Source organism: Carya illinoinensis, chromosome 1 (assembly GCF_018687715.1).
Source record: "Carya illinoinensis cultivar Pawnee chromosome 1, C.illinoinensisPawnee_v1, whole genome shotgun sequence".
NCBI classification, from domain to species: Eukaryota; Viridiplantae; Streptophyta; class Magnoliopsida; order Fagales; family Juglandaceae; genus Carya; species Carya illinoinensis.
Window position 1 is genome coordinate 47153608 of NC_056752.1, and position 18842 is coordinate 47172449.

Here is an 18842-nt window from a genome sequence, read left to right on the forward strand (position 1 = left end):
CTCGCTCCAGCTGTGAGTCTGAGTATCGTGCCCTTGCTCTCACTGCCGCAGAACTTCTTTGGCTCACACATCTCCTTCGTGATCTCAAAGTTTCTCTTCCACAGCGGCCTCTTCTATTATGCGACAACAAAAGTGCAATTTTTTTGAGCTCCAATCCTGTTTCTCATAAGCGGGCCAAGCATGTTGAATTAGACTACCACTTTCTTCGCGAACTTGTTGTTGCTGGTAAACTTCGGACACAGTATGTACCCTCACACTTGCAGATTGCTGATCTCTTCACCAAAAGTGTCTCTCGGCCCCTCTTTCAATTTTTTCGATCCAAGCTACACGTCTGTTCCAATCCGACGCTTAGCTTGCGGGGGGGTGTTGAGGATCCTTTATCCTAATCTATGGCTTTCCATTTGTAACCATTGACCCTCAATTATAGGAGCTTGTTTAGCTCATTCTTTCCATTTATTTTGTAATCACTCTTTATTGTAATTATTATATACAATCTGTAATTGAATATATATATATGCAAAACTCTCACCACTCAAAGTGTGGTGGTTTTTCTAATATTCTCACAGTTAACATGAGATTTTATTCTTTGAATTAATCCTTGTCTGTTTTATGTAATTAAGATTATTCGATTCTAGCCTTTCTGGCTAGGTTTGTATCCAGCAGCAAGAGCTAGGCTTTGCCAATTCAACACTCAACCAACCATCCATCCATCCATCCATCCATCCTTTTCTCAATAAGGGACTTTGATCTGATGTTGATTTGTAGCTAGAGTCTAAAAAACTAGGTAATTTTAGAACTTGAATTCATTGTAGGTAGTATTCATGAGAATAAAATCATTCAATATAAATATAAAGTTTTATCCCATTTCATGTTAAATTGATCCACCCATCATGAACTCAGTAGGAGAATCTGACCTATATATACTTGGTTGAATTGCTTTGGTGATAATTATGATCAGGTGAATCCAATGAGTTCAAATCAAGGGATATCATGGGGAAAAAGGAGATTCCTTCCAATATTAATGAAAAAAATCAATTTATAAGTCTATTTATTGACAAATTCATCGCATCGTTAAAAAATTATTGAGATTTTGATTTTTTTTTTTTAAATTATTCCAAATTATTCTCCTCTTAATGGGGACAGGTTGCAATAATATTGGTTCAAAAAATTCCTTGAAGTCCCTGTCATAAAATTTTATTTCTCAATCAAAAGGGAGCATCGGGTCAAAATCTTTTTCTTCAATCCCAATTTTCTTTTTAAAAAGTAAAAAAAATTCATGTGGCCCTCACGTACAGTCATGGCCGGCTTGAATCCGGAGCATAAACCATCTCTGATCACGACAAGTGATCATCCAAATATACTTGGAAATTAAATATACCCAACATGAATCAAGGTCGATTATGTGGGAATCGACACCTTATTTCTTCGATTTTTTAGCAATTATTTGACTTTTGTTTTTATTTTTATTTTATTGAGCTATAACATATAAACGACAGTTAGCAACTTTTAAAACCTTGATCTAGACCTTAAAATATTCCACTAGAGACCCTGTAATTTATTAGGCAATCAGTCCTGAGTCAACGAGTCAAAGAAGTAAATTCTGAGAAAACAAAAATATATTCTATTAGTAGTTATTTTTACGTATTTTTTATACATTTTGTTAATGTAATTATCTGTATCATTTTTTTAATATAAAATAATTATTTTAACTAATCATATCAGTAAAATACGTAAAAAAAATATAAAAAGTGCTAACTGTATGTAAGAGATGTACTCTTCTAAAAATGACTAAGATCTAAAAGAGCATATATACTGATAAACAAGAAAATAATGCTCAAATCACTAAACAAGAAAATAATGCTCAAATCACTCTCATCCAACCAAATCAAATAAAAGTTCATAATTCAAAATATATAATAGAGTACTCAAATCATTTTCACCCACAATTCTTGCTCGATCGTTGGTTGTGCTTAATTCCCCCATAATATATAGTTGGGTCATGACATGTCCGTCCTACAATATCACATAAAAGATATTCCCTCCTTAAAACTTTGGGAGAAATATTAAGGAAAAAAAATGACATAAAAAATTCCAACATGATCATCATCATCAAATTATGTACAGTAATGATAGCAGATCGGATATAATCTCAGTTGAGAATTCCCAGCTTGTTTTTCATATTCAAGCAAACATTACAACAACATCATTTACTTCAAAATGTTCTACTAGTTATAACAACCTTTTTCACCTTGGTCGTCATCCCTAAGCTCAAGCACAACAACATGGTCATCGTCATGCATGGTAAAACCTATATATATATATATATATATTTATTATATTGCTACCAAAACTCACAGCCAAGCTTTCTTGACTCTTTTAATTTGATCATTTAGTTCTATAATTTAATGATCCGGTCTTTGTGGGATCGATGCATGCATATCAAATATTTAGGGTTCAGCATGCATGATTCTGTGGAAAAAAATAAAAACACACAAACCCTAGAAGAAATATTAGCAGATGTATATGTGCATGTGAGAGAGTGGTCCACATCAATAGATAGGCACATATATAATTCACTTTACTGTGGTAGATGCTAAAGAGAAGGACAAGTGAGCAAAGCTTTTGTCGCATTTTGAAAAACCAAAGGACCCAAAACCATGCCTTGAAACAGATACAATACCTCTGTAAAGAAAAAGATCAAACAATGGGGTCTCTCCAAGCCGGAAAAAGCTGGCAATAAAGTATCTGAGAGAAAAAAAAAATGAAAAAAAAAAAAAAAATTGCAGTTGGCTGGCTTGCTGTTTCCTTTGACTGCATGCCTCCTAAATCATGTTTAGGCGTTAGCTTGCCCTATTGGATTCACCAAAGGTGGCTGGTTTCGGGGGGAAGAAAAAGTAAAAGCGACAAACAAATCTTCTTGGGAGTTCTTTTATGTTTTTGACCTACTTAATTAATTAATCATGACGAGTTTGTCTCTTATTCTGTGAAAGATGACCCATTAATGGTCCATGATTCATGTGTACCTTCATTAATCACGCGATCTTAATTAGTCATCCAGTAGCACTAGTACTTGTGCTGAAACATTACAGCTGTGGTTAGGATCTTTAAAAGACAAGAATCCATGCAGCTTGATGCTTTTCCGGAATATTATGTAATTTGAACTCATTCTCAGGGAATAAGTACTACTGCATGCTTGTTTGGCATTGTCTTTGAGAGGGCAAGAAAAGTGTTTATATTTTGAAATAAGAGAAATGTTGAATCTTCATCTTGATCTAGTCTGAGTCAAATAATGTATCGTGTTTTAAACAACATTTGAATTAAGTCGTCAATCGATATATAAACTTACTTAAAATGAGTCACATTAATTTATAATTATTTTTTTGTAGATTGAGTATAGATTTATATATATATGGAGAATAACTTATAGCCGATTGAAGCGATCGATCTTCCCCCAATCAATAACAGCTTCTAATGGAGGTGTACGTGCCACGTAATTAAAGACCACGTATTAGCAACCGTATCATGACCACACTGTAGAGGGACAAAAATTTTTGTCACCCCCCCCCCCCCCCCTCTCTCCTCATTTTCTCTCTCTATTTTTTGTGTTTCCTCCGTTTGCAGGGTTAGGGCCGGGGAGAGAACACCTTCGCTCTCCTTTTCTGTATCCAATTCTCTCTAATCCGTGTACAAAACCATGGTCTGTGAGAAAGTATCAATGCAGTCAAACCTTGATTGTTTCCTCCATTGCACAACCCTCGTTGTCGCATCCCAATCGCTTCCCTTCCCAAGGTATGTCCAATTCTTTCTTCTTCTTTTTTCGGTTAATGAGTGTTTTCCTTCAATTTTCAGTTTTCTCCAAGGTTTTCAAGTGATCACTTTCAGTTATAATGTTACGTGTATTATCATTCTTATTTGTTGGTCGCAGATAAGGGTATATCCGGTCTGGTTCAGTTCGGTTTTAGATAAAATTTAGGATCGAATCGATATGCACCAGTTTTATATTTTTCAAAACTGATTACGTACATATTATTTTCCTAAACTGGTACTCCAATTTTATCGGTTTCTGGTTCAGTTCGGTTCAATTTTCTGGTTTTAATGTACTATATTATAATATATATAGTATATTATAATATATAATACTATAGTGATAATATATTATAGTATATTATAATTGTATTATAGACTATAATGATATAATATAATATAATATAATGATATATTATAATATATAGTGATATAGTATCAATATAACTATTAATCAATAAATAAAATGATATAAGATTTTAAAATTTAATATTATATTAATTAGTAATTTATCATATGATACAAAACTATTTTTAATATAGTTATATATTATATATAAATATTATATACAATAGAAAAAAACTAAAAAATATACATAAATCGGTTTGGTCTGGTCCGGTTTTAGAAAAAGAAAAATAAGAACTGAACCGATTTTGACTGGTTTTAAAAAAAAATAAAGCTGGTATCAGACTGAACCAAACTCGGGACTGGACCGATCCCACATGTTTGGTTCGATTCGGTCTGATTTACCCCTTTTTTTATACCCCTAGTCACAGATTGAGATTAAAAACCTTAATCGCCTATGGCATCTATGGGAGAGAGAAATAGTTGAATATTTCACTTTAGGGAGACCTTTGGAATTGCTATGATGAATAGAGTGCATTCGGGCCGGAGTTCCGACCATACCTTAATTCAGTACTATGTGCCTTATCTTTATACAAATCATATAAATTGTAGATACGAAGACGTCGATGAACAAGGAGGACAACGGATGATGGTGTGTGGCGGTCTGGAGGGCAACAATGCATTGAATCTGGATGGTGTTTATGAGACTGATGGTCTGAAGAGATCTCTTGGTCCGGAAGTGCAATGGTCTGTAGGGGTGCCCTAGTTTAGAGCTCCTGTGTGGGTATGAAGGTCGAAAGGCTTGTGGAGGTGTGGGTAGAGTGGATGAGCGAGCTGTTTGTTTTCAGAAGAAAATAGATCACACGAGTTTCTTTAGTTTTGATTTTACTATCATGTGATGCCGCTTATGTGACTTCTATATGGATTGCTGATGTGTTATTAGTTTATTTATGACCGTTAAATGCATGAGAGCGAAGCTTCCGTTCCAAAGAGTATGTGATATGTGTATATATATTGATAGTCAACTTGTAAAGACAAGGAGGATAGACGGTGGTAAATTCTAGCTAGATACCATTTAAATCTTTTTTTTTTCTTACTGAAAATAATTAGATTCCAAAACTCATAATGGATTGGTTGAATCCATGGCCGGCGGTGTTCCCTTTGATACCCACTCTGATATCGGACTACTAATGTTCCGTTGAAAATTCATCAGTTTTCAATTCAAGGTGGCTCTTCCCTCTTTGCAACCCTTGCAATTTGGATCAAGTCATATTCATTTCTCAAACGGACCCCATCACCCTCTAGATTTGAAAGAACTTTCCATTTTTCAAAAATTATTTTTTTTTTAATTTTTTTATCTAACTCAATATAACTTACATTTTTTTCCCTAAATATCAAAACTTATTTTAAATTCTATTTTTTTCAGAATCCATTAGATTTTTAATAATTGAGTTTTATATGTTTTTATTAATTTACACATCATGATATAATTCCATAACAATAAACACATATGTCGTGTTAATTAGAAAACTTAAAACAATGGGTTCCACTAATAAATAATATTATTTTTTTTTTCATTTTTTTAATTTGTGATTCACTTTTTTATAAAGATTTAGTCGAGACTTATCTATTTAAAACTTATATAAATTATTTCATTTTTATTTATATGCATACAGCCAAACCAAATTAATCAAGAGGGCACAAAGGGCACAAACATTCTCTTCTGACAGATTCTCCCCCCCTCCTTACAATATTGACAGACACTTGATCAAGAAGATCAAGATGCGCATCCAAACATCCTTTCTTCATCATGAACTCGTTGAATCCAAACACATTCTAATGCCATCCATGAAATACTGCATCAAGGTTGTCAAAAGAGGTTGGGAGAGAGAAAAAAATAAATTATATTAATTTCCAAGATCATGTGTAGGTCCACATCTCTGTGCCCTTTAGATTATATCCAAATATACCAATAGGGCCCCCCCATTATTTCCTCTTGCTACCTCTTTAGTCTTTGGTAGTACATGCTACAATTCCCAACTTTACAAGTTTCTTTGTATTATTCAATGTTCACTTTATATTTTATTTGGCCTTTATTGCTTCAAATCATTCCCAAAGTCGACCCACATTAGATGAAGCAAATTTAAATGTAGCCATCTACTCGTCCTTATAAGTAAACAGAAAAGAGAATTTGTGAAGGATTATTTGTGACGAGAATAACTATTTACTATAAAAATAAATTGATTATTTTAATAGAATATAGTTATTTTTTATAAAAAATAACTGATAACAAATAAATAAATTTTTTATAATAACAAAAAGGGAAAACGACATCGTCGTGACCAAACAATAATATATATATATTTTTTTTTTTCTCAAGGAAAATCGTTTGATGCTGATTAGATAGGGTTGATTTGATCAAAAAGATCATGGAAGTCCACTGATCACTATACATGTACAGAAAATAGACACGAGGCAAAGCATTTTAATCGGTCTCCCATATCCTTAGCTGATGATCTTGTCCTCTGTGTATGTAGTTCAACCCCCCATGACCATGGAGAATATACCAATATGCAGGCGTACAGACATTTTCTGAACGAGCGAGTTGTCACCTCCAAAGGATATTCTCCAAAGATTTTTTCTCAACACTTATCTATACGTACATCATGTGCAATATGATCCTGTCTACCAAGTGGTATTTTTCAGAAAGCCTTGAATTCCATAATAAAAATTTTTAGGATCAATACATCACCACTGTCAATTAATATAAAAAAGTGCTAGCATTTTAACTTTCAGATAATTTGACCTACTCGTAACACATGTGAGTTTTTATATTAGAAAAAGACAGTAAAACCAGCCAACCGCTGTATTTTTTTTCTTATTATTTTAAATATAACGGGATAAAATCAAAAGAGATTTGAGAAAATCTCAATCATTTCTAATTGGGACCAACTAGCCAAAAATAAAAATTGCAAGACATACACTCGTTAGTGGTTAGCAAAGATGTCAATTTATGCCCCATTTAGAGCATTGTCATCTGATGCCTTAAAATACTGTTATCTCTATAATTTAGAGAGTCAAGTTAACTTTTTGATACAATCGACACTCCATCTAATTCTATATTTTAAGGTATAGGTTTAGGATGTGAATAGTAACTCCCTATGTTTGTGGTGATATTATTCATATATTAAATGTTGAGTTAAGTTGAGTTATTTATAAATAGTAATGAGTTGAGATAGTGCAGTGAGTTTTATAAAATCTACTTAAAATGAATTTCGATGTATTTAGATATTAAGATCATGAATTAACATGTATTTATATTTTATTGTGGTGCCCTGGCCCCAACTTGGACAACTCCGCCGTCAGCTCATTATTTTTTTGTCATTCACTAAACATATACAAAAGTTTGCCTAATCTATAGAAGAGACATACACATTGCTTCACAATACCTAAGTTGGTAGAGGGGAAAAAAATGACAAAAATGAAGATCTTGAGCCATATAATGTATATGAATTATTCATGACTACTAAAGATTAAAAAAGAAAAACTCCACGAAAATGCAAAATCCCAAAGAACATAACAAGTTAAAGCCTCACAAAACCCAACACTGTACCCTCTCCTGCAAACATTCTTTGTCCAACGGAAGAAGAAACAAAATAAAAGGAGAAATAAAAATAAAATCTTGTACTACAACACACACATACATTCCCTTTTATATATCTCTCTCTCTCTCTCTCTCTCTCTCTCTCTCTCTCTCTCTCTCTCTCTCTCTCTCTCTCTTTTCCTCTCTTTAAACTGCTTTTACTTTGAAGGAAGACTAAACGGGAGGAAGGAGGGAGGACACAGGTGCACAGTAATAGGGTCGGTCTGCTACAGATCTCATCCTTACCTCCACTTTGCTGACCAAGGGCAGTCTTTGTCCGGCTGCCCGAGTCGTTTTAGGTGCAGAAGTTAATAGCCAAACAGCCTGCCAGGTGCAGAAGTTAATAGCCAAACAGCCTGCCCGTTGCCCGTTCATGCGTTGGCATCTCTTGTGCTTTGGAGTAAAATTAATAATCTAACAAAAATAATCAAAACTAAAAACTAAAAAGTCCGCTGAATTCTCTCTCCCTCTCTCTTCTGCACTTTATTCTGTTCAAATGCGATACTTCGCTGTTGTAACTCAGACCGAGATCCTTTCAAGGAGAGAGAGAAAGAGAGCCTCGGGCTATACTTCTATCCCTTACTCTCTCTCTCTGCCGCATTGTCTTGTTATGCTTCAGAATCTCATCTCACTCCCACGCATTAAAGCGTTGTCTCTCGTTCTCTCTCTTTCCAGTCGAGGTGATTTCGTATTGCCCCTGTTTTTGCTTCTTTGCGCCATAAAACTTTCATATGGTGCAGTTAATAGAGCCATAAGAAGGAAACCATAAAACCCTTTTGTTGCTTGGTCTTTTTGCTTGAGCTCTTGAGCTTGTTTTGGTAGTTCTGGGAACCACACAGTCTACTGAGGTTCAACTGCGCTTGTTCTCGTTTCAAAGCTCAAAATAGAGAAAACCCGGGAACTGGGGAAGGAGAATCTCCGGTACTAAGGTCCCATTCCTTGTATTCCTGACATCTTTGGTCGATTCTAAGTAAAACCCAGATATCCAGAATAGCAGAGAATACTAGGAGAGCTGTATGAAGTGGTAGTGAAACAATGAGAGATGGTAATTCCAAGAAAAGCAAGGTTTTTCACTTTCTTCTGCCAGAAAAGAAATCAATGTTTGAGAAAATTATATAAAATTTGTTTCTGGCATCCCTTTCATTTCTAATCATTGGACGATGTCAGCTGATTCTCTGTTTTTTGTTTGTTGAAGCTCTCGTGGTCAAAGAAAATGGTCAGGAAGTGGTTCAATATCAAGAGCAAAACTGAGGATTTTCAGGCAGATGATGTTAATTGCCGTGGTAGGTATCTTTGTTCTCTCTGGATTATTAGTTGATTTTTTTTTTTTGGATTTTGGGAGTTACTCATAACCTCAATGATATAATAGAAAAAGAACATGCTTTTTCCTCCCCTAGTATAGAATCTATTACATAATTCTCGCCTGCTGGTTGGTTACTAAGAAAGTTGAAGAAAGGAACGAATATGTAGTTTGAACTTTAATATCCTCGTGGTTTTTAGAACTTGGCCAAATATTGAACTAGGCTCAATTGGATGGAGGCTTCTGTTTCCCGCATCATAAGTAAATGAATGATCTCGAGGTGCTAAATTATACCTATGAATAAAAATTATAAATTCCGTATCTCTTTCTTCGTATTCTCAGCAACCAAACAAAGCATTAATTCTTTTTTATTTTGACCAGTCAATGGAATATATATATATATATATTATCTGCATCTAATACCGATTTAAGACATTCTTGTTTTTATATCTGCATCTAATATATATATATATTTTTATTATCTGCATCCAATTTGTTTTAAAAGTAGGTTCGATGCATTAACAATGATTCCTCTTTCAGGGGGTGATACGGAATATAGGACCAGCTTCTCAGAGAGGGAGCCATGCACGATCAAAAAAAGCAAAACAGGTTTAGTTTAATCAGAACACATTCGAGACTTCATATTCAATTTGTAAGCTGTTATCTTTCCTTAATTCTTTTTCTCACTTCAATGCGCAGAAAAGTTTTGCCGGAACACAGAGCAGGTTCGGCGAAGAAGAATGAATCTCGACCATCCTCGAATAATAGATGTGCAGAACTATAGGTATCGATTTCTTTCCTTTACTTACTCTTTTACTTCTTATTACGATTGTTATTGTATTGATTTTGAGAGCTTGTCTTTTTAATTTTGGGGCAGCATATTCGTGACTACATGGAATGTGGCTGGAAGATCCCCAACAAGTAATTTGAATCTAGATGCCTGGCTGCATGCCTCACCTCCTGCTGACATTTATGTTCTTGGGTATGTTTTGGGTACCGCATATTTTCACCATATGTGTTCTTGGGTATGCTTTGGGTACTATGAAATTAGCCATTGCTAATGGACGCCATTCTCTTCCTTGCACATCAGATTTCAAGAAATTGTGCCATTGAATGCCGGCAATGTTCTGGGTGCAGAAGACAACGGCCCTGCCAAAAAGTGGTTGGCTCTCATTCGAAAGAGTCTCAACAATCTTCCCGGGACCAGTGGAGGGGGTGGATGCTATACACCGTCTCCCATTCCGGAGCCAATTGTAGAAATAAATGCCGATTTCGAGGGATCTGCAAGGCAGAAGAACTCATCTTTCTTCCATCGTCGATCATTCCAGACAACCCACAGCTGGAGAGTTGACAATGAACCTTCGATTCCACATCCAAGACTTGATCGTCGATTCAGTGTTTGTGATAGAGTAATCTTTGGCCATCGGCCAAGTGACTATGACCCCAGTTTCAGATGGGGTCACAGGCCGAGTGATTATTCCAGACCGAGTGACTATTCCAGGGCCAGTGACTATTCCAGGCCTAGCGACTATTCTAGATGGGGTTCATCAGATGATGATAATGTGCCAGGGGATTCACCAAGTACTGTATTACATTCACCAATAGCCCATGGTGGATTGGCATCTAATGAAGATGGATATAGAATGCCAGGGCATTCAAGATACTGCTTAGTTGCAAGTAAACAGATGGTTGGCATATTTCTCACAATATGGGTGAGAAGTGAATTGAGGGATCATGTCCGGAACATGAAAGTTTCTTGTGTTGGCCGAGGATTGATGGGTTACCTTGGAAATAAGGTATCTCATTAGCTAATGGTGTTAGTTAGCATGTAAATATGCTTGTTACTTGCTAAGAAGGAACTCCGTCAGTATTAACTGAAAAACGAGTACTATTTTGCTTTTATTTGCAGGGATCAATTTCAGTCAGTATGTCTTTACACCAAACAACATTCTGTTTCATCTGTAGCCATTTGACCTCAGGACAGAAGGAGGGTGATGAGCTAAGAAGGAACTCTGATGTCATGGAGATCCTTAGGAAGACAAGATTTCCCCGAGTTCATGGCTCTGGCGATGAGAAGTCCCCAGAAACCATCCTTGAGCATGAGTAAGATCCTTACTCATTCTCTATCTATTAGCTACGATCTATCTATTGTTGTACCGTGAACAGATATTGTAGGGGGTATTAAGGGAACATGCAGACAAGTGGGGAAAAAAATATGAAAAATTTGACTGCTTGGTCCCATTGGAATTTCAATTTATGTATTATATTTTATAGAGACCGATCATTTTTTCTAAAAGCAAGTATACCAATAGTATTCTGGTATAATTCAAATTAAGTCTTCCTTTTTTCACCTAAGCTTCCCCCTCTTGAAACCCGAGGAATTACATCAACTTGTATGCAGATCATATGGACAAAGCTTCTGTTTCTTGGTGGCTCACAACCCTATATAATTGTTATTGTTCTATAAAAAATTTTCTTGAGGATTCTAATTACGTATCTCTTTTTCTTGATCCAGTCGAATTATTTGGCTTGGGGATTTGAATTATCGTATTGCCCTCTCTTACCGCTCTGCCACGGCACTTGTGGAGATGCAAAACTGGAGGGCACTGTTAGAGAATGACCAGGCATGTTCTCTCTGCCAGAGTCCTTCTATCTATTTCTTTTCTTTGTTATTTTTTTTGTCTGTTATATTACTTATATGAAGAAGCTTTCTAGTCTAAAGTATTGATGGTTTTCTTGGCAGTTACGTAGAGAGCAGAGACATGGTCGTGTCTTTGTGGGGTGGAACGAAGGGAGGATTTATTTTCCACCAACTTACAAGTACTCAACTAATTCAGACAGATATGCAGGGGATGATATGCATCCAAAGGAGAAACGTAGAACACCTGCTTGGTAACATGATCCCTCCTATACCTTGTGGGTAAAAAGTATGCATAATCGTAGCCCAAATGCAATATAGAGATATTGAAGAGATGGAAAATATACCAAAAAGTATTTTTTTTTTTTTTTTCTTTCTCGTATGAATTGTAGACTAATAATATAAAGAATAGAATGTGGGTTCTGGTGGTTCTTCTCTTCCCCCTGGGCATGGTGTTGATTTAGTTAATTTTGTGTGAAGGTGTGATCGAATTTTGTGGTATGGAGAAGGTCTCCAGCAATTATCTTATGTCCGTGGAGAATCTAGATTTTCGGATCATAGACCGGTTTATGGCATATTTTGGGCGGAGGTTGAGTCAAGCCATAGCCGGCTGAGGAAAAGCATGAGTTGCTCTAGTTCCAAGATTGAAGTGGAGGAGCTTCTGCCTAACTCACGTGGATATACTGAACTAAATTTTTTCTGAAGGAAAGAAGAATAATTAGGATCTACATTAATCTGTGCTCAAGTATGCTCTCTCTCTCTCTCTCTCTCTCTCTCTCACACACACACATGCCCACACCAACTATTTTACCTGTTTTTATAGCAGACACTTGTCCTTGGACTGCACTTACCCTAGTCATCCTGACATCTACCTGAAGAGGAGATATATTAATCTATATAATCGCAGATCTTTCCTCTTGCCCACGATTGAGAGATTACCATGGCCAATAACCTGTTGAAGAATATCACTTGTTTCTGCATATCGAGTATTCGCATCCTCAGTCAATCAGGTGGATACCCTTCTTTCAGTTCTTTCTCTCTGTCTCTGATTTATATTTTCCTTAAAGCATCCTGGAAGTACAGAAATGTCTTGGTATGTAAGTCTTATAATACTGATGACAGCAAGTTCCCAGGCTTCTGCAACCCAGCGCATGTATAATAAGCCTGGAGGATATACTTTGGTTGATATCCCACGAGGAGCCGAATCATGCCTATTTCCGAGAACATTCACTTTGCATGATTTGAAAGTGTTTTAACATTTACATTCTCTCTTTTCTTTTGGAAGTTTTGTGGAGTAGTAGATCTCTTACTTGTTCCTATTCTTACTTAGCATTTGGTCCCCAGTTGCAGGCGGGAATCACTTTGAAGAATTCATCCTTGACTGGTGATGGAGACATTCCGTTGCCCACAAACCGAGAAAGGTTGGTCTCCCTCTACCTTTTTTTTTTCCCTAACTTTTATTGGTTTTGCTGAAGTTCACAGTTGTTTGTCTAATTTTACCTTTACTTTCTCCTGGCAGGTGTTAGTTCTGTAGTTCTTTCGCCAACATATTGTAGCTTTGATCATCATTTCTTGTTAGCTAACTACGTAACAGTCCCAGTACGATGCATTTTCCATTACCTGATTGACAAGCACCCACCTTTCGGGCATCTCAAAGTCATGCATAATGATCAGGTACTATATATGTGTTACCTGGTGCTTACTTCTATACTTAACTAAAATAAGTTGTCCATGTGCTTATGATCGAAACTTTTGTTTCTGCAGGATGATGAACTCAACCTAAAAAGAAGTGCCATGTGGGTAGATGACAATTTTTTTATTCTTGATTCTTTAGTTTGTTCAGGGAATATATATAGATGGCTGATTAATGTAGGTGAAAGATCGTCAAAATAATCATTTGGGTGCTAACTTTAAATGCACAAAGAAGTAAAGAAAGATCTGACGGATACTCAATGCTAAAGCAATGTACAAAATGTAAAGGAAAAAAGAAATGAAGTTGATGATAGAAATCTGGAGCCTCTTGCAATCTCTGCTCTTGTCAATGATTCTAACGCAAAAGTTCGTTTTCTTGATACTGTCCCATCTCCACTTCTTTTGGCTTTTTCTTTTCACTCTTGAGGAAAATGACAAACCAGAAAAGCACAAGACAGATTTACAGCTTTGGCAGTACCAGAAGCTATGATTTAGAGACTGCTCTTCAAGAGAGTCTTCTTACTCCACGTTTGTCTTTTGCTGTTTGCTCTAAACTGTACGCGCAATAATTTCTTTCACTTTAAGATACCCACGAAAACAGCGAAGGCAATAATACAATATGGTAAAAACTAAGAAAAAGGCGCAGTATAAGTGGACGCAGGACTGGCTTAGCCTTCAAAAACTGTAAAATGTTGGGAGGTACGGCTTGTCAGCTGCTCTATTTGTTAACGCATGCGCATTCCCTCTGGCTTCTCCCTGCATTTCCACGCAGGAACAGGAGCATGGGAAACATTCTGACCTTTGTTTTTTTTGGGATGCCGATGTTAATGACCTGCTTGTATTTTACTTTATTTATACTCAAAGGGGTCTGCTACGGTCTGCACGACATTATAACATCATTAGATGGTGTCCGGCTTAATCCGACCTTTTTCTGATCTCATTATGTTACAAGGGCGTCAGAAGAATCAGTACGTCACAATTTCTTTTCTTTTCTTTTCTTTTTTAAACCTTACCAGCTCTCATTGACATGATTCATGATGATACCTGAAAATTTATAATTTGTAATGATCAAGTATCTGAGCTGAAAGCTTCTAAGAGGGATATTGTTCTCGACGAACATTGTATTTTTGTCAATTAACTCTGCGACTTGGTATTTTGAATCACCTACGTACAAGTTAATGCTCGAACTGCCATTATCTATAATTGAAGACAATTTACATGTGTACTTTCAGAAAATGGAAAAAGAAGCTCTAGCTAGTCGGTATCCTCGCCAGTCGCTATATACCATGAGAAATAGACCCCTTTAAGAATTTTGTCAACTTTTTCTTTTTATATGCTTTTGAAGATACTAAAGCATGATTTTTTGTTTTTGTTTATCATCGAGGATTCTGCACGCATGGCGTGGGCGTGGATGCCAGTATAGAATGATTGTAAGGCTTACTTCATAATTTCTCTAGCTTTTTCCAAATGTGGATGCAGCTGGCCGAGCAGATGCAGGAACCACCTCGGACTTGGAGAGTCAAACCCCTGAAGAGTGGAGCGTGAACTTTGTATGACCTCAAGTCCACAGATTCTGTCAAGGTAATCTTAAAATGCCTGTAGAATACCAATTTGAGGGACAACTTTATAATTAAGTTGATCTTTACATTTGCAGTTCTGCACATAATAAGTGGGTGATGTTCCTGATCTATTAATTGCTGATGCAACTAATTATCTAATTTTTTTTTTCTTCAAATAGGACATTTATATATAAACTAGAGTTACAATATATAAGTTTAATGGGGTAGGAGTTCCTTACTGTCTTTCCAAAACCAACACACATTACAACACAAAAGTAAAAAAATAAAAAGCGTGATCGGAGCCAAAAGATTGACTCCCACCTGATTCCTACAAGGAAAGACTGTTTGGTGACAGTTTTTAAATAGTATAATAAACAAATTATTAAACTGTAACTAGAAGCGGCAGTACAAAGGGTTGTGCTGTAACGTGTTGGTCTAGATTGGCCGAAAGGAATTATCACATCCACTTTTCACTTGATCATTGATTAGGAACAACAGAAACATAATATAGAATCCGAAAATTGTGATGAATCGCAGGAGATAGAGTGTTATTAGCGGTGACAGCGCGGGCAGGCCACGCGCCACATTTGGAGAGAGGAGACCAGTCTGATATGGAAGACCTGATGCCGTAGATCCCAAAATTGCCGCGCGTGGTGGCAAAGAGCCTTTCGAGGCGCGGCGGCGACGCTGCGAGTGAGGAGAATGCACCGCACGGATGGGTTAATTTCTTCCGCAACTTGACAATCGGCACTTGGAGAAGCTTAAAAAGGGACCTGTGACCACCCTAGGTTGGCAGAAAACAGCAGATCAGCAAAGTTGAGTGATCCTACAAAAAAAAAAAAAACTGAAAAAGCAAAAGAAAAAATAAAAATAAATGGAAATAAAGGCGTGGCTGGCGAGGAGGGGAGGTGGGTGGAGCAAAGCACCAACCCCCCTCCACTTGGTGAACGAAAAAACTTTCTAGGTGGGGGCGATGTAGACACGGAAGAGAAATGCTATGCAGAGAGAGAAAAACGAACCTTATCTGTCCTACTAACTAATTATCTAATTGTTAGTGAACTCTTGCTGATCATTTCAATATTGAAAAGAAATATTTATGTTTTCAAGGATATATGAACCCTGATGAACTAATCAAGCAGTTCCAAACGGGCGGAGAAGGTTTACTTTGAAAAGTGAATTTTTGCTTTTGTGTGCGCGCTGAAGAAAAAGAAAATAAAAGGTATAAAAGATAGACTGAAAGAAGACCGAAGGTGGCAAACATAATCATTTGAGTAATTTTTAGTTATAAGACCAAAATTAGAAGATGGAGTAGATAAGATTTTTTATTACTTAGGTGTTCATCATTACTGATCGATGAAGTAATTCATTTTGAAAGTTATGACGATCGACCCTGGAAGAATTTATGATAATGGAAGCCTGAAACTTTTCGTTTTTTAGCAAACAATTCAAGTTTTTTGTTTTTTAGCCAATGATTCATCTGAAAAGGGTTGTTTGTCTTACCCTTTTACAGATCTGGCAGTACTTTTACTGGGAAGTCGTTATTTAGACGCTTTTCCTTTTGCACAGATAATTGGTGTTCGATCCCCTCTTATTCTAAATATCTAATGCAGATTAATAAGTAAATAAGTATGATGGCTGGTGCTTTGCTTCCTAAATTACTGATACGTATTCAAGGCCATTACCTTAGCCTGACACCCCTTATTAGCTATATTTTATGATGTGCATATTAAATTCAGAACCGCTTCTAAGCGATCCGGCTGGTTTTCCTATAGAAGCAGCCCACCTGTTATCAGTTGCCACATTAGACATCACACAAAATAGAGAATGGATGCACCCACACAAAGCCCTTCACAAATTTATGTGATTTTGTAGTTCAGGTTGAAGCCTTTTTGTACGAGACTCGGTCTCCTTCTCCTTTAAAATCATGACGACTTCCTTTCCATCTTCTGTGTTCTGTTTTTGCTTCATTTTCTTCTTTGTGAACTTGCATTTACATCATCTGTAAAAGGAAAAGATAATCGATGGGACTGATATTGGAATGGGAAGAGAAGACCAAGTCTTGCTTCTACACTTGTGATATTGGAAGGGGAAGATAATCGATGGCATTTCCAGTTCTCTTAGCGCGCAATACAATACACTTGTGATTTTCTCTTCCACATTTTAGCAAACATCTTGTATGCACACTACGATATCCATCGCAGCAGATCTTCTACATTTCCATCATCCTTTTCCTTGAAACAAACAGCCAACCTTCATACCTCCAACATAAACCCTAATACTTCAATCCATCAAAATAGAAACAGAGAAATTGATCAATTTTCCAGGAGATCACCATCATCATCGTCTTCTTCTTTTTTCTTTTGTTTTTTGTGGTTATAAGTCCAACCGGTCGGTCTTAAGGTTTTCTCTATTAAATTTTGGTATAGTACTGGAAACCTCACATGATCTTTTTACATTAATTAGACCATTCGATGATCGAAATATGAAGGTATATATCTAACCATATTCTTTGAAAATTGAGGCTGCATTAATTGAAGTCAAGTCAATATCTGGTCTTACATGCCAGCTTTGAGCTTGCAAGTTAGTGAGAAGTTAAAAAAAAAAAATTAGTGAGAAGTAAAACATGAAACAAAACCGTTGTTAATTCTCAGAATCAATTCAAAACTGGAACCGCACAAGATCCATCAACAATCGCGCGTATGTATACAAAAATGCAAGCAGCTGACTGCAAAAATTATACAGCTGCATGTGCACCTAATCGATCTGCAATATTTGGCAAGTTAACTACTATAGCAGCATTTGGCTTAGCCTTTAGAGACAAACCCCGGCCGGAGGAGCGTGTCTTTCCCATCGTCCCGTCATCAATTAACTTTGTTGATTCCAAAGAAACTTGTTTCTCAAATCCATCCAAAGCAATCCGATAGTCTCGGCATTCAGCGGAGCAAAATGCATTTAGGTATCTGAACCATCAATGTTAATGTAATTCCATATATACCACACAGGTACTAATAAATTCACAAATGATTCTATATGCATGTACAGCTAGCGAAAGAAAGAGAAACAATACGCACGTAACTTAAGCTACGTTACCTAAGATGCATGCACATACATATATAGCCACTAATTCATGATTAATCATGTACAATAAATTACAGAATATAAAGATTAATACTCTAAAAAGAATCTAATAATTCTAATTCGATTAGAATCTTATTCTACATTACAATATTACTTATTTATTATAATTATAGATATAGATCAGATTCTAATTTATACATTCTTTCAAATTAGAATGTATAAATAATTAGATCAATTCTAAATTAAAATAGATTTAATTAAGACACAAAGCAAAGAAAAGAAAATGGATTTAGTTAATCATCCAAACCGGTTACATAAAATTCTCATGCATATATATAAATAAACATGTATATACGTGCAAATATATATATATATATATATATACATATATATATTTATATATATGCAGTACTGACACATGAAGTAGTCAATAAAATGAACCGCGTTCACGTTATCAAAGATGGATGGATGATCTTAATTAATTTCCAACTCAAAAAAAAACTGATCGAGTAGTACTGAACGTCGAAGAACGGAGAGAGATCATTGTAATTAACCTTTCATTTGTCTCTTTATAAGACGTTGATTAGGCGAAGAGAAAACGAAATTCAAGAAATCACGACTTGCGTACGTACCCATACATGTACACATCCTTCTCCACCAGGAGCTTCTTCTTGCATAGAGAACAAGCTTTAAGAAAATCCCCGAATCCTTCATCAGCGGGCTTCTTGTTCTTGGATCCTTCGTCATCACAAATCGTCGGCGACCCCAGCGTTAAAACACTCT

The 18842-nt window shown here is 36.1% G+C and overlaps 1 protein-coding gene and 1 long non-coding RNA gene across 8 annotated transcripts; both read left to right on the forward strand.

The window, feature by feature from the left end:
* Positions 1 to 3419: 3419 nt before the first annotated feature.
* On the forward strand, positions 3420 to 5216 carry LOC122303145. The gene is made up of 2 exons (XR_006240629.1): positions 3420 to 3789; positions 4762 to 5216. It is a non-coding gene; the product is annotated as an uncharacterized LOC122303145 (long non-coding RNA).
* Positions 5217 to 8167: 2951 nt separating this feature from the next.
* LOC122278391 (type IV inositol polyphosphate 5-phosphatase 7-like) lies at positions 8168 to 13761 on the forward strand. 7 transcript variants are annotated; one of them, XM_043088593.1, is made up of 14 exons: positions 8168 to 8857; positions 8988 to 9075; positions 9633 to 9701; positions 9792 to 9876; positions 9970 to 10074; positions 10183 to 10888; positions 11002 to 11195; positions 11608 to 11716; positions 11836 to 11984; positions 12211 to 12475; positions 12554 to 12740; positions 13075 to 13151; positions 13250 to 13404; positions 13495 to 13761. In XM_043088593.1, the coding sequence occupies exons 1-10, from the start codon at positions 8828 to 8830 to the stop codon at positions 12431 to 12433; spliced, it is 1758 nt and encodes a 585-aa protein (XP_042944527.1). In that variant the 5' UTR covers positions 8168 to 8827; the 3' UTR covers positions 12434 to 12475; positions 12554 to 12740; positions 13075 to 13151; positions 13250 to 13404; positions 13495 to 13761. The 7 variants fall into 7 exon arrangements, with proteins under 7 accessions (XP_042944527.1, XP_042944524.1, XP_042944530.1 ...); XM_043088590.1 differs by having other exon boundaries at positions 12557 to 12740; XM_043088596.1 differs by having other exon boundaries at positions 8174 to 8857; positions 12638 to 12740; positions 13061 to 13151.
* Positions 13762 to 18842: the final 5081 nt, after the last annotated feature.

What these genes read in the sequence shown, in the direction of transcription:
- LOC122278391 (XM_043088593.1), top strand. Translation starts at nt 8,828, where the DNA reads ATGAGAGATGGTAATTCCAAGAAAAGCAAG. An exon ending in TGGGTTACCTTGGAAATAAG is followed by an intron (nt 10,889 to 11,001) that starts GTATCTCATTAG and finishes TTTTATTTGCAG; the next exon opens with GGATCAATTTCAGTCAGTAT. An exon ending in CACTGTTAGAGAATGACCAG is followed by an intron (nt 11,717 to 11,835) that starts GCATGTTCTCTC and finishes TTTTCTTGGCAG; the next exon opens with TTACGTAGAGAGCAGAGACA.